The following is a 13795-nucleotide window of genomic DNA, read 5'->3' on the forward strand; positions in this document are numbered from 1 at the left end:
AGCTACTTTCTTTTAATTCAATGAGAAGAAAGATTTGTACTAATAGTGTTTGGACAAGATATCATTTCTGCATCTTGTACTATGAATAACTACTGTTATTCATAGAAGACAACAATATGCAATGTATTAATTATTGTAACTGTCCTACTAACCTGTTTTGAAAGTGTCTCATTGCTATTTGTTTCTCAATAAAATTAAGATAAAATAAAATGAAACTCACTAAATAAGAGTTACAGCAATTACCGGAAAAAGGCCCGCCTAGCCCACAGCTGTGCCTCTCCCTTAAACTCTTTCTCTCATCATTTTTCCTGATATTTTTGCTAACAAAAGGTCTGATGAGTAATCTTCTAAATATTTCTTGAGCATTTACACTTTAGTAGGCACTATGCCTCACTTCTATGGATAGAAGAGTGCCCCAACAGATTCCTTGTCTAAAAGCACAGTGAGAAGGAAAACAAAAAAAGTAAAATAATTTTTAAAAAGTTGAGGCAAATTAGTTTGAAGGTGAGTTCAGATACTATCTCTTTCTAGAATTTTTACAGAAATTTCTGAAATACGTGCTTATATTATCAGCTTTCTCATCATTGAGACACTATACTGGAAGGCCACAGATTCAAGCAAGAAGTTTACCTCGGCTCACAGTTTGGAGGGTTAGATCCTTGGCGGGCAGGCTCCAAGGCAGGAACACAGTGGAAGGGCATGACTGAGAAAAGCTGCTCAGCTCATGGTGGCCAGGAGCAGAGTAAGGGAACAGCATGAAAGAAGAGGGACCAGTGATCGTAGGTAGCACCCAAAGTTACACCATGCTCCACCCAATCCACCAGGAGACGTGCCTTCTCGAGACCCTGGTGTTTCTTAAGCCAGTCAGTTGGACACCAGTAAGGTCAACCAACAGAGTGCTAGAAGGTGAAAGTGATTTACATCCTGTCAAAAGTAAATTACTGCGACCTAAGCAATATTTTTTTTCTTCAAAACTGTCAGGGTAGAATCAATTTGTAGAAGAAACCACAAATTAAACCGTGAACTATCAGAGTGAATGTTGAGTACACTTCAGCAACACTATCTACATTTATTCATTTGGCAAATATGTTTTTGAAATTCAAGATACTACTGATATAAAAGATTTAAATGTGTTCTTTTTGGAAGCTTACACTCTAATAACAAGACAGATTTGAAAATAATTACTCCACTATGTGGTCCAAGCTCCATTTTGTGGTACCATGGGAAAAGGGGCCCTGACTAGCTAGCTACCTTGGAAGTAAGAAAGGCATTACGGGGCACAGAGAGTTGAGTTAAGACCAACAAAATAAATAAAATCACATAGCATCTATGAGGTCAACATTAATAATATCCAATTCTTACTAAACATTTAGAACTGTAAATTTTGGAAACAGTATAATGAATCCTTAAAAAAATTAAACATGGATTCCTTCATAGTTCAATAATACTACTTCTGAGTCTATATCCAGAGGACCTGAAAGCAGAAAGAAAAAAAACAGAACAAAAAATTCATGCACCCATGTTTATATCAGGGTTATTCATAGTACTCAAAAGGAGGAAACAACCCAAGTATTCATCTTCAGATGAATGGATACACAGAAAGTGACACATATAGATACAGATGGAGATGGAGATGACATAGACATAGATGACACAGATGATATAGAAATACCATTCAGTCTAAAAAGGAAAGAAATTCTGATACATTTTAGCATAGCTGAATTTTGAAGACATTATGCCAACTGAAATAACTCAGTCATAGAAGAATAATTGTAAGAGCCTCTTTGTATAAAAGGCTAAGAGTATGCATATTCGTAGAGACAGAAATTATAATGGTAGTTTTCAGAGGAGAGAAAAAATAATCTTATTTTAAAATGATGTCATTTCTATAATATTCATAGGAACGGAAATAAGTGCTACAAAGAGAATGGGGAATTCATCTAATGGATACAGAGTTTCAGTGAAAGATGAAAAAGTCCTAGAGCAGATAGCGGTGATGGACAGGGTTAAAATCCCCAGTGTGAAAGACCAATACTTAAAATTACTAAAATGGTAAATTTAAATTCCATATACTTTTAACACAATAAAAACCATTATATATATTTTTTACCTAAATCATAGAATTTCAACACTTTTTCATATTTCACTACCTTCAGTATAAAATACTGGGATGAAAAGGACTGAAATCTCAATTTGGAGTCCATCAATCAGAAAAAAACTAATTAGTGGATCATTTTTTTTTCTTTTGTGTGCTCTGGAATTAGTAGACTTCTAATTATTACCTTGAACTTTCAAGCATGTTAACTTGGCTACAAAAATGCTATATGAAAAACTGTAATTTCTTTCCCTGAAGTTAGAAGGTGCCAAGATGAAATGTTTCTCAATTATGTAAAGTAAATCAAGGTAAAAATTTACTTCCAGTGGGAAAAGGTGCATTTTTCATTGCTTATGGCTTAGAAACAACAAAGTGTCACCTTTGGATTAATTACAAGGGATAAAAATTAATACCAATGGAAATAAAATTTTCAAGGCACCTACAGTGACCAAAAGCAGTATGTAATAACCAAAAAATTTAATCATAGCTGATATATTAAAATATGCATGATAGCAATCAGAGTTCATTTACTTTAGCCAAGTTCAACAAGCACCAAACACAATGAAAAGAATGGGAGGGAACAAGTTTTGAAATTCTAAAATTTTTGAAACAAAGAAAATTTTTGAGTCATTTGTGTATTTCAAGGTTCCAACAACCAAAGCCTTTACTGGTTGCCTATATTTTTCTATTCCCAATAGTATAAACAAAACTGTTTGTCAATTATATAGAAGTTGACACTACTTACTCTTGGTGGAAATATCTGAATAATATTTCCAGCTATGTCTAGGATTCTTAGTTTTTTAAGATCACAAATTCCCTGTATCAGAAAGAGAGAGAGAGTTTTTTTAATCTAATGTCTAAAATCGTAAGTATATCTTTTAAGCCCAAACCTGATGGAAGTGACCAAGTTTTCCATCTGAACAATTCTTTAACACATCTTCTCAAATATGATTTTTTACAGACTGACAAACATCTTGAGCTCTGAATTTCTTCTACCCACCCCAGAGCAATATAACATGTTATGAGAAAAAACTCTAGGTTCACATTTCGACCTTGATAGTTACTAAGTATAACTGTGAACAAATTTCTAAACTCTCAATACTTTGGATTTCTCCATTCATAAAACGGAAATACTAATAGAAATTCCTACTTCATGCTCCTTTAAAATGGATTAAATGAGTTGTTAACCTAAATGTCCTTATTCAAGGGGCTATAATACAATAAATTATGGAACAGACTTGCCTATGATTAAGTAGAAAGAAACAGAGAAATAATTCTGGAATGCTGTCTCTATTGATACTTCATTATGCATCTATCTTCTACTTAACATTATGTCAAGGCAATCCTTCAAAAGGAGGTAAAACTGCATCTACATGCTCTGTTGCATCATAACCATTTTAACTATGTTACAGTACATTTGGGTCCTAGTATATCTACTATCAGGCAGATAACTAGCGGGATTTTTTTTTTCAACTAGAAATATCAAGATTTTTTAAATTCAAAAATAAGAGTACTTTTTATTATTTGTAGAGATATTTCTGGTATGACCCTCCTTTCCTGATGACCACTGTTCTCCATGGGAAATAGTATGTATCTGGTCATGCCAACACCTTTCCCTTTGGTCTTACTACATTTTATCAGAGGTTGGATTCTCTGAAAGCAGATTCTGAGATGGAGTTCGGGTACTGAAAGTATTAAAGGGATCGCCTCTGTAAAAATAGGGTCAATAAGAAGAATTGGACAAATGGAAGGATCAAGGTAGATACAGACCTAATATAAGTTCTAGAGGGGGTATTGACCAGTCAGTATTTTCAGCATTAGAGAGAAAATGCCAGTCTTTATAATCCTTCCTTGTTAGGTCATAGAGGATACCCTAGAAGGAGCATGACCTTAGGCAAGAAAGGACATACCTCCAAATTGCAGAGACCCTAATCCTTGAAAGTATCTGTTATTCTCATTAGCTGGGCATCAGGTCATTGAAAAGGAATCTGCCATCTACCATGCACATCCACCTCTTATTAAACCCCACATACCTTTCTATTGTCAGGATACTCTTCTTACTATCGTGTTAGCCTCAAAGATTTTCCAATCCATAATATATTCTCAGTATTCACAAGTCAAAATATAAAGTTTTCCCAAACTGCTCAAAAACACTTGATAATGCTATCTCTAAAATTGTTGAATTTTTTCATTAATTTGTTGTTGTCATGACTGCAGTCTATTATTACATTTGATATTACTGTTGTAGATTTTTCATATTCCCCACATCTTTAATCAAAGATATAAAATTGACAAATAGATGATGACCCAGTTGTGTTATGCGAATAAGTTTTTCAGAGTTAAAAGTACAGTAATGTAAGAAAAACAATAGGATATTTAGTAGTATACAGTCAGTCTTCCCTGAAGTAATGAAGTTTAACCTGAGATTCTCTGATCATAAAAAACAGGGATTTATAGACTGGGGAGATTGCTCAGTGGTCTAAGCTTCTGCCTGGCAAGGGCAAGTACCCAGGTTTGATCCCCGCAACACATGCCATGATGGCCCACTGTAAGTGAGCAGAGCCTGTCACTGAAACTGGGTGTGGTGGCACATGCCTATAATCCCAGCACTGGGGAGGCTGAGACAGGAGGATCACTACAAGTCTGTGCTGCATAGTGAGACCCTGTAACAAATAAATGATTAAAAAATAAATAGGGATTTTGTTTTATAATAATAGGAGATAGTTACTTCAAATAAAACTGTAGGAAATCTAGGATGGCAAAAACCCAGGGTGAGAAAAAAGAGGTCAGATTATGAAAGATCTTCCATGCATATCTTTTACATTATTATTTCAGATTCGTTAGTTTTTAAGTGAACAGAAACCAAAACCAAACTAACAAATGGCTGAGTTGACTGAGGTAACAGACAAACAAAAAAAGATGTCATTGAACATGGCTGGTCTAGGTGTTCACATCTGTCATCATGTTCTACTTTTGCATACCATCACAAAGGTAGAGCTCCTAATGAATGACAACATAGATGTCAGAATGTCAGGGCTTAACTTCTTCTATTTACCAATCCCACCACACAAAGAAGACATTTATTTCCTATATATCCAGTGAAGTTCCATCTCATCAACAAAGTTGAAGTCATCTGAACAAATCACTATGCCGAAAGTGATACAATATTCTGATTGGCTAGGTCAACACTAAGCAAGCCTCACAGGTTAATTGAGGAAGAGGAATGTCACAAAGATAAGTATCATGAAACCATTGTAATATTAAGTGTCCATGAATATAAAAAATCATGGTCACTGAAAGTTCATGATAGGACTAACTAGTATTTACTTTTTAAAAAAATACATATTTCTTGAAATTCATAGTTATACACTACTAGTAGTGATTTTAAAGACAGACATTTAAGGCAGACATATACAGTCTAGCACTTTTTCTGTCCTTTCCAAATTGCTCAAGTTAAAGCAGCCCCCATTTCTTATTGTAAAACAGGGATGATAAAGACCTGCGTCATAGAGTTATGATGAACTTTGGTCTAATTCACATGATGATGCTTTGTTGCTGCTATTGTTTTTCCCTCAAATAATTTTGTTTTAATACACTTACTTTTAACTTTAGGATATTCATTTATTAATAGGAATTAGAATTTTCAAGAAATTTAAGAAAAGCTTGGCACCTATAACCCCAGGACTTGGGAGACTGAGGTAGGAGAATTATCGCAAGTTCAAGACCAGCCTGGGCTACACAGTGAGTTCAAGACTAGCTAGAAGTGCCTAGTGAAACTCTGTCTTAGAAAGAAAGAAAGAAAGAAAGAAAGAAAGAAAGAAAGAAAGAAAGAAAGAAAGAAAGAAAGAAAGAAAATCAAGAATAAAATCTTTTAAATATGTGTTGAGAACTACTTTAACATGTTCACAAATCACATATACAGGATTTTTGAAGGAAACATCTTCATAAGAAAAAAATAAAACTGATAAGTACTTTCTATTTTTTTTATTTGTGTGTGTATGTGTGTGTGTGTGTGTGTGTGTGTGTGTGTGTGTGTGGCCAGCTCAGCCCACCAGGGGGCGGGGCTGGCTGGCATGTGGTGCTGGGGGATATGAACCATGGTCCCTGTGCTTTGCTAAGCTTGTTCTAAGTAGGTGCTTTAGACCACTAAGCCATCTCACCAGCCCAGTACTTTCTATTTGTATATGAACTTCATTAATCTCCTTTTCTCTCTCAGTTTACTGTCTATCATGTCTTCAGTACAAAAATTAACTCTAACTTACCTAAGGAAGAAAGGTAAATCCATTGTTTAGTTATCATTGGGGAAAACTCTCAAGCTGGAAATGTGAAGAATGTTTAACAAAGGTTACTATATTGCCTGGGTCTAGGCGCACTAAACTTCCATGGAAAGTGGCTCTTTAAACCCACAACGCTGGCAGCAGCAGTGAGTTATTACCATCCTAGTCCTGAGCAGTCAAGGAGAAGTAGTATTGATCCACAAGAGGATCACCTGGCATTAACGGTGGCCCTCTGGAACTGTATGGAGCAAAAAGGACCCTGCCAGAGATGGTGACGTGGGAATACCTGGTCCTACCTCTTGCCCTTTCACTTCCTGTGCCTCTCACTGGCCAAATCCAAAGACAGTCAGAAGAGAAAGAAGCTCACTGATGCCCACACAGGTGAGTGTCTATACCCAGGGCAGGTTAAAGGAAGACTGAGAACATACACAGAGGAAAAATGAAAGTACATATTCCAGCACATATTCCAAAAATAGAAAGAAATTTGTATTTTGTGCTGTATAGAATGTTGCTGAATAAAACGTGTAACACTTAAACGTAAATCTTAGACAATGAATAATTTTCAGTATAAGTATCTCATAGTCAGGATAGATGCATGGCTGCTTTCTCTTGGTTCAGTGAGAGGAAGGATTTGTAGTAGTAGTGTTTGGACAGGATGTCCTGGCTGCTTCTTGTGCTGTGGATGACCGCTGAGAAGATAACAATGTGCAATGTATTAATTAATGAAAAATGTCCTATTAATCAGCTTGGAAATTGAATCATTGATATTTGTTTCTCAATAAAATTTTTAAAAAGTATATCCTATACAACTTCTCAGGTATATTTAAAGAATTACTCATTCCTTATCAGAAATTCAAACTGAAGTACTTTGTATTTATATTTACTTAATATGGTATTGCATAGAATAATCCAAATCGGAACCTTCTTTTACTAGAGGGGTTGGGAACTGAATCTATCTATTCTGAGTGAAAGTAAATAATGGCTTGTATACCAACATCCAAAGCTGACCCAAACCACTGGCCATCAGAATGGAGATGAGTTCCTTTCCTCAAATAAACAAAGTGAGCCTCCCAATTTTACTTACCTCTGGCAAAACCTCAATATTGTTCCTGACCAAAAATAACTTCTGCAGCTTCTTCAAGAATTTAATCTCTTCAGGTATGCAAATGAGCTGATTGTAGTTAAGATGAAGTTCAGAAAGATCTTCAAGGAAACAAAGTTCTCTAGGAATGCTGGTTAGCTGATTATAATTTATATTCAAACATGTTAGACTTTTTAATCTAAAAAAAGTTAACAAAGTGTAAGAATGAAACTTACAAGAATAAGAAAGTCCACTGTATAAGCATGAATTATCAGATGGGATTCTTACTTGAATTATTTACAACTACGGCAAATCATTTGAGCATAAAATGTCTTATCTGAAATTTAATTTTTAAAGATATTTTATAATTTGATAGCTATGTTTTAATATGCTATACAACCAATATCTAGGTTTAAGAAAAATGAAGTTGTATTTTCATTCTTTATACATATATGTTGGCCACATCAAAGAGGAAGCTAAAAGGACAAAGGAGGGCTGGAGAGATGGCTCAGTGGTCTAAAGCACCTACTTGAAACAAGCTTGGCAAAGCACAGGGACCACAGTTCGATCCCCAGCACCACATGCCAGCCAGCCCCGCCCCCTGGTGGGCTGAGCTGGCCACACACACACACAATAAATAAATGTAATAAATAAAAAAAATAAATATTTTAAAAAAAAGGACAAAGGAAAAAAAATAGATATACTTTTTAAGAACAAATTAAGTTGTTATTTATAGTCTCTAAAGGAAGAAGCCTTAACTTGCAAGATAACTCTGGCAGTATATGTAGCACATTTTTTTTTTTTTATTTTCATGAAATAGAATCAAACACAGCTACAGAGTATAAACTAGAGATCAGCAAATGCCAGGAACAAAATAAGACAAAGATTGAGGCCTAAACAAGGAAACCTTTCTTTAGAATCTGCTGAACCACAGCCAAAACCAGGACTGGATCACACATAGAGGAAGGTTCTGATGTAAGAGAAAAAAAATGGGGCAGGGGCAGGCAGGGGCCACACTGGGGTACAGGCTCACTAGCGGGCAGATTGCTCTTGGTATTTACGGGATCAGTTGCCTCTATTTCTTAAAAATGCACATGAAAAGAGAGGAAGCTCTGTATATGCAGTAACAACCAGACATGAGCTGTGCTTAGTTGATCAGAAAGATACAAGGATGAATCAGCCACTAATTCTGCTCTTTTAGTGGCCATAATTTAAAAGGAGATATTAGATGGAGCCAAAAAGTGTAGATAGAAAAATGCTACAAGACAGAGAAAAACATGAATCAAATGTTTCTTTGGAAGAACTGACATTTTGAATTTGGTCCTGAATAACATACTTGTAAAAGAGGGAATACTAAACTAAGGAAACATGAACAAAGACCATAAGGTAATTAACACTCTAAGCTGCAACAATGTGCAGCAATGTGCATGTGCAATACTTTTAACCATAAGTTATAATTATTTCCCTTGTTTTATAAATGAGCAAAACAGTCAGTGGTCACACTTCACCAAGTTACCTTCCCAGTCAGTCATAGTGTGAAGATTCCAATACAGATGTATGTGCTTGCAAAACTAAGGGTGAGGACGTGTAACAGTCTCAGGGTCAAATGTTGACATTAAAGTAATAACCAAAGGAGGGAATAATTTTTTTGGCAATTGAAACTTAAGACTAGAGGTGTGGGGATCAATTATTTCCAATAAAGAGAACCTGAGCGATGACTATACACACAACAGTGGAAGCCATGTGCATAGATTGACTAACACAAAGACGAGGGCAGGAGGCCACAGAAAGTTTTGAGACAGGAATACTCGACAAGTCAAAGTAAAAGAAACAGAGATTTCATGTCATCATTATTTTTTAGTACAAATCTAAAGATTCAGAGGCCGGGGAGATAGCTCAGTAGAATAAGCGCTTGCCTGGAAAGCTCAAGGGCCTGAGTTCAATCCCCAGTCCTGCGAAAAAAAAAAGATTCAATCAGAGATCCAATAAAAAACTCAACCATTTGATTTTGAGTGTTTTGTTTGTTTTTTGAAGACTAGAGAGATTTAACTCATTGCTAAGTCACTAAGGAGTCCTAGGATCCCAGGTGTCACCACCACAGGTGGATCCTCAACAGGTTTCTTTTTTTTCTTTTCTTTTTTTTGTGTGTATGGGGGGGGGGGGAATCGATAAATCAATTTTTGAATTTGCAGGTAAGTTCAAAAGATCCAGAAGTCAAAAGTATCATTTAATGGCAAAATGTTTTTAAAAAGAAACCTGATTTCAAATATTATAACAATCAAAAGAGTTTGTCATTGGAAAAAAAAAAATGATAGTGCTACAGTTGGTCTGCCTGCCCCCAAAATTCATGTTACAGCCTAATCACCAATATGATACCATAAGGAAGAAAGGGGGTGATTAGGCCTTGAGGGTGGGGCCTCCATAAATGGACCGAGTGTCTCATAAAAGAGGCCAACAGATGATGTCTTGCCCCCACCACTATGTAAGAATATAGGGAGAAGGAGCCACGCTGTAGGCCAGCAAATGGGACCTTACCAAATACCAAATCTTGAATTTGACATCTTATCCTCCAGAACTGTGGATATAAATTTCTTTTTTGAATAAACTATTTGTGGTATGCTGCTATAGTGACTCAAATGGACTAAGAGAGGTAGAAAATAAACCACTGGAATAGAACAGAATCCCAATAACCTCTAAATAATCAGCTGATTTTTGACAAAGGTATCAAGACAATTTAAATTAAAAAGATAAGCTAGATGTGGTGGTGCAAGCCTATAATCCTAGCACTCTGGGGAGGCTGAGGCAGGAGGACTACTGCATGTTTGAGGATTCCTGAGTTCCTGAGTTCAAGTATAGCCTGGGATACATCCAGAGACTATCTCAAAAAGAAACAAAGACAGAGAGAGAGAGAGAGAGAGAGAGAGAGAGAGAGAGAGAGAGAGAGAGAGAGAGAGAGAGAGAGAGAGAGAGAGAGAGAGAGAGAATATGAGGTAGGGAGAGAAAGGAAGGAAGGAAGGAAGGAAGGAAGGAAGGAAGGAAGGAAGGAAGGAAGGAAGGAAGGAAAGGAAGAAAGGAAGATCAACAAATGGTGCTAGAAAAATTGTACAAATGTATGCAAGAAACATGGACCTTGACCTTTGCCTCATACCATGTACAAATATGAATTTAAGATGAAGTGCAGATTCAAACAAAGACTAGAACTTTGTCTTATAAAATGAAATAAAGGACAGGGTACTATCTTGATAAATTTGGGAAAGGCAAACATTTCTTTAAAAGGCCAGAAAGGGCCAGGAAGACAGCACAATAGCATAAGTGCCTGCCTGGCATGTGCAAGATCCCAAATTCAATCCCTGGTGCCACAAAAAAATTAAAAATAAATAAAAGGCCAGAAATAGCATTAATTATTTTAGAATGTATTTATTATTAAGCTATCATCAAAGTTAAAAACTCTAGTTCACAAAAGTCACCATTAAGAAAATTAAAAGATAAGCCACACACTGGAATAAAATATATTTGTCAAGGCTCTTGTATCCAAAATAAAGAAAATTTACAGCTTAATTATAATAAACAATGCAATTTTTAATGCTCTAAATACTAAGAGACATTTCACAAAAGAAGTTATGTAAGTGGTGAGACCATTAAAAGTGTGTTTCACATCCAGACATCAAGATAACTGAAATGTACTTTAACCAGAGAAAAAACAAATGCTTTATGGAACAATCATACAACAAAATGCTACAAAGAATAAATCAAAAAACAAGTACCAATACATCCAACAATAGCATTAATCTACAAAAAAAAATTAGCAAAAGAAATAAGAGTGTGTATTTATGTCATGATTCCATTTATTTAGTGGTAGAACAATCAAAACTAATTTGTAGACACAGAAATCAGAATATTATTTGACTATAAGGAGTCATCTGTAATTCTGGACAACTGAAGCAGGAGGATCACAAATGCCAGTCCAGCCTAGGCAACTTAGCAAGACTTTGTCTCAAACTGAAAAAATAATAAAGGGCTGAGGATATAGCTTGGTGTAAAGTCCCTACATTTAATTTCCAGTACTGCAAAAAAACAAGAAGAGGAAAGGCAGAAAGAAAGAGGAGATGGTAATATTCAACCATATGTCCAATCTTATGTAACTATACTTGTTAATCTGAGCAACAGATTTGACAATAAAAATAGATAATATATCAATCACTGTTAATCAGCAATTCTTGTTTTGAAAATCTGTAATGTGTTTTTTTCTGTTTCTGTCTTTGCTTTTGTTTTTATTCTTCAAAATAAAAGAAAATTGTAATAAAAATTTAAAAAGGGGGGGAAATACCGGTCCGGCCCCCCTCCCGTCCCTTTCTTGGACAGGAACTTTCTCTCAATAAATATATTCTGTTCATTAAAAAAAAAATTAAAAAAGAAAGAGGAGATGATAAGGATTCCCTGGAAGGGAAAATTTGTCAAAATTCACACCTTATACACTCATGAGTTTTATGTAACATTATTATGCAGAAAGAGAGTGCCATTGCCAAAAGGGCAATACTGACCTTTAAAAATGACTTACAGTAGAATGAAGAGGGCAGAGGAAAATTTACAAAGAGATAAGTAGGGAATAAAAGACATGGACAGGCCACACTTTAAAGGGGGAAGGGGAAGCCAGAGAGAGTGGAGAAGTTGACCAAAGGAAATAAAAAGGTTGAAAGAAAAGACTTAAGAGAGCTCAAGTGCTTCCAGAAAAACACGAAGAAAAGTCATTTACTAAGAGTGCAAAGGGTCAAATAAGGAAAAAGTGGAAAAGTAGTAAGAGTGAATGGATAGGTCCTGTGGAGAAAAGGATGGAGAATTTGTCATTAATCACACTCTTAGTCATTGTTTTAATTGACCCTACTCTGAATTACTATATGGGAATTCACCGTTTCTCTTGTTTCAAAACCCTGAACTGAGCTCAGGGCCTATTGTAAATGTATCCATCATGTATGTGGATGAGCAAAGGAGAGTGGAGAAATAAGTATCCATCAGCATTCTTATTTCCACACCGCACGGAGAAGTGATTTTTTTAAGGACCAGAGGAGCTTTCCTATTCCTCCTTTTTCCCTAGTGGGTTGATGAACAACTTTACTGGTTGGTAGATCTAGAAGAAGACCTCAGCCTACTGAGCTGGTCTTTCCTCTTTCCTTCTCAGTCTTCCAGAGTTCTACCCCTGCAGGACACACAGCCTCTTCCTGCAGCTCTGCAGTTAGTTCCACCCTGAAAAGTTGTTTCATAGTAAAACTCTTACCTGCCCTGCTTTGACTCCATGCCTATGAACTGACACCCTGTACCTACAGAAAACCAAAACACCAAAGTCCTTTCTACCCTCTTGGGTCTCAACGAATTCTAAAATAAGACATGGATTTGGAAGGGAATAAAGCACCGGTGTGTAGTTGACATAAAAACTCCCAGTCTCCCTACAAGTACTTCTTCATAGCTGTCTTAGTTACTCTTCTCTCATTGCTGGGACAAATACCCGACACTCAAAATGAAGGAAGGAAAGGTTTATTTAGCTCACAGTTACTGGAGGTTTCAGTCCATACTCAGCTGAGTCCAACACAGAGCAGCACATAGCAGAGGGCAACCTTTCATGGCGGCAGCAAAGAGCAAGAGCGCAAGGGAGGGGAGCAGCAGCTCAAGCAGCTGGCTTCTCTTCCCACCTTACATTGTAATGCAAATTACCTGCCCCAGGGCAGGTGCAGCAGCCACACCCACAGTAATCAATCACAAACTCCAGAAGCCGCCCCAAGACTGCATGAGGCTTGGGGGGGGGGGGGACACCTATACACAAACCGTAACAATAGCCTTCTTGTTTGCTTACTTTATGGGAGAGCAAGAGGAAGAGGTCAAACCACGCATGATTAATTTTTTTTCCTAACTTCACCAGTAAGTTCAATGAGAGTAGCTGATAAAAGCTGAATAAAATAACAGCCCATAACAATAAAAGCTAACATCCACCTAGAACTTATAAAACCCTAAACATCGTTTATGAATTAGCATATTGAACCTCATAATACTATGTTACAGGTACTGTTATACTCATTGTGCAGATGAAGACCTTAAGGCATGGGAAAGCAAAGCACTTCCCCAAAGACAAAACACAAAAATTCTACTTGAGGACATGACTAACATTTCAGCTTTCATCTACAACTTAGCCAGAAAACAAACAACCTAGATGTAGCTTTAAAACATGGACCTATACACTTCAGAATCCAATTTTTTTCTAGTGAAGGCTTTCACCTAACATATCACCTTAGATTTATATAATTCTTGAAATACTGTATATACTACTTCAGAGATAAATATGTGTAGTGAAAT

The 13795-nt window shown here is 36.2% G+C and overlaps 1 protein-coding gene across 2 annotated transcripts in view; it reads right to left on the reverse strand.

Annotated features, from left to right (window-relative positions):
* Lrrc69 (leucine rich repeat containing 69) overlaps positions 1–13795 on the reverse strand; it is a 119477-nt gene that overhangs the window by 64861 nt on the left and 40821 nt on the right. Inside the window, exons 4-5 of one of the 2 annotated variants that reach the window (XM_004641317.2) lie at positions 7457–7652; positions 2841–2912 (exon numbers count right to left, since the gene is read on the reverse strand). The exons of the other annotated variant lie outside the window; for it this stretch is intronic. Of the exons in view, the coding sequence (XP_004641374.1) occupies positions 2841–2912; positions 7457–7652 (268 nt within the window). The remainder of the gene's footprint in view (positions 1–2840; positions 2913–7456; positions 7653–13795) is intronic. 2 annotated transcript variants of the gene reach the window in all.

Source organism: Octodon degus, unplaced genomic scaffold (genome assembly GCF_000260255.1).
Source record: "Octodon degus isolate 3935 unplaced genomic scaffold, OctDeg1.0 scaffold00134, whole genome shotgun sequence".
In the NCBI taxonomy this organism is placed as follows: domain Eukaryota; kingdom Metazoa; phylum Chordata; class Mammalia; order Rodentia; family Octodontidae; genus Octodon; species Octodon degus.